The following is a 1,497-nucleotide window of genomic DNA, read 5'->3' on the forward strand; positions in this document are numbered from 1 at the left end:
TATATATATATATATATATATGTGTGTGTGTGTGTGTGTGTATTGTAATATGTGTGTGGTCCACTTGTCGTAGTGAGTATTGCTGGATGACTCGGGTGCAAGAGGGTTAGTTTTAGGGTGATGGAATAGTGTTGTATGTCTTATGATATTGGTTCATGTATACAGCTGATTCGGTATGCGTAGGCGAATAGAAGAAGAGCATAAAACTGTATAGTAGCGTAGTGTGTAAAGTAGTGTATAATATAGTAGTGAGTGGTGGCCTAGTGATGAGACTGGGCACGCAGGAACGAGATGTTGTGTCAGTAACCAGAGGGGCGGACGGTAGACAATGTCTAGGTTAAAACTATATGTATGTTGTGAGGTGATAGGTCCGCATAACCTTGTAAGCTATTACACTACTTTGATCATATAAAGAACAAACGCTAATTTACTCTAATTCGTTCGCGAACTAAATAAGTTGCTCACAATATATATATATATGTATATATGTTGTATGGTAACCATGCACATATTGTATAGTCATGCTTGCAAACTTACTAACGAGAACAACTGATCCTTTCCCCCCCCCCCCCTGCGTAATACTACAGCTAGCGGATATGATCCGCATGAACGGCTTCATCAAAACCAAACTCGAAACCGGCGACAAAATCAACGGTATCGAGGATCTATGGGAAGTGCTGCAGATGTACATGGCCATGTATTTGGACGGAGACATCCCGCAGATGTCGGCCCAGATGAAGAAGACGCTACAGATAGACAAGCCTATTCGTGGGTTTGCCCAACGATTAAAGGGGAAGAAGGGGCGATTCCGTGGCAATCTCTCGGGGAAGCGTGTGAACTTCACCGCACGAACGGTCATCTCGCCCGATCCCAACCTGCGCATTGATCAGGTGTGTGTGTGTGTGTGTGTGTGTTTTGGTGTTGTTGCTGATATAAATGTTGTGTGTGATCCTTGTGGATTATACAGTTATGTGTGTTTGTTGTCATTAGCGTTGTTGTGTGTGGTTACAAGATTTCTGTACGAACTATGGTAATGTGCATATTGTTAGAGTTGTTCTATTTATGTAAAGTGTAATTATGAATCAATCATCTGTTTTAGTTGTTGTTATTGGTGTTTTTGCATGTGTGTTCATTGCGAATTTTTCGTATGTTTATCTTATGGGGCTGTTGTGTTTGTTATATCTTATGCGTTTGCGGTGTGTTTAAAGATGCTGTGCGGCAGCTCATTGTCATCGCATGCGTTCTCTTCGTCTCTGTGATGATTGCGTTTCAATATGTCACGTGTACAGTGATATGCTCACCCAGTCGGTTCTGCAGCTGCTTGATCTCATTGAGTTTTGATCAGTCTCGTATATATATATATATATATATATCTTTATCTTTATCTTTATATATATATATATATATTAACATATGTTTATATATATTTATGTAGATATATATATATATATATATATATATATATGGATATATAATAAACATATACATATACCTATT

The 1,497-nt window shown here is 38.7% G+C and overlaps 1 protein-coding gene across 1 annotated transcript in view; it reads left to right on the forward strand.

Annotated features, from left to right (window-relative positions):
* SARC_12893 (hypothetical protein) overlaps positions 1–892 on the forward strand; it is a gene marked incomplete at its 3' end in the record, with an annotated part of 4,403 nt that extends 3,511 nt beyond the window's left edge. The window contains exon 5 of the mRNA XM_014292992.1: positions 588–892. Within this exon, the coding sequence (XP_014148467.1) occupies positions 588–892 (305 nt within the window). The remainder of the gene's footprint in view (positions 1–587) is intronic.
* Positions 893–1,497: the final 605 nt, after the last annotated feature.

Source organism: Sphaeroforma arctica (genome assembly GCF_001186125.1).
Source record: "Sphaeroforma arctica JP610 unplaced genomic scaffold supercont1.2682, whole genome shotgun sequence".
NCBI lineage: Eukaryota > Ichthyosporea > Ichthyophonida > Sphaeroforma > Sphaeroforma arctica.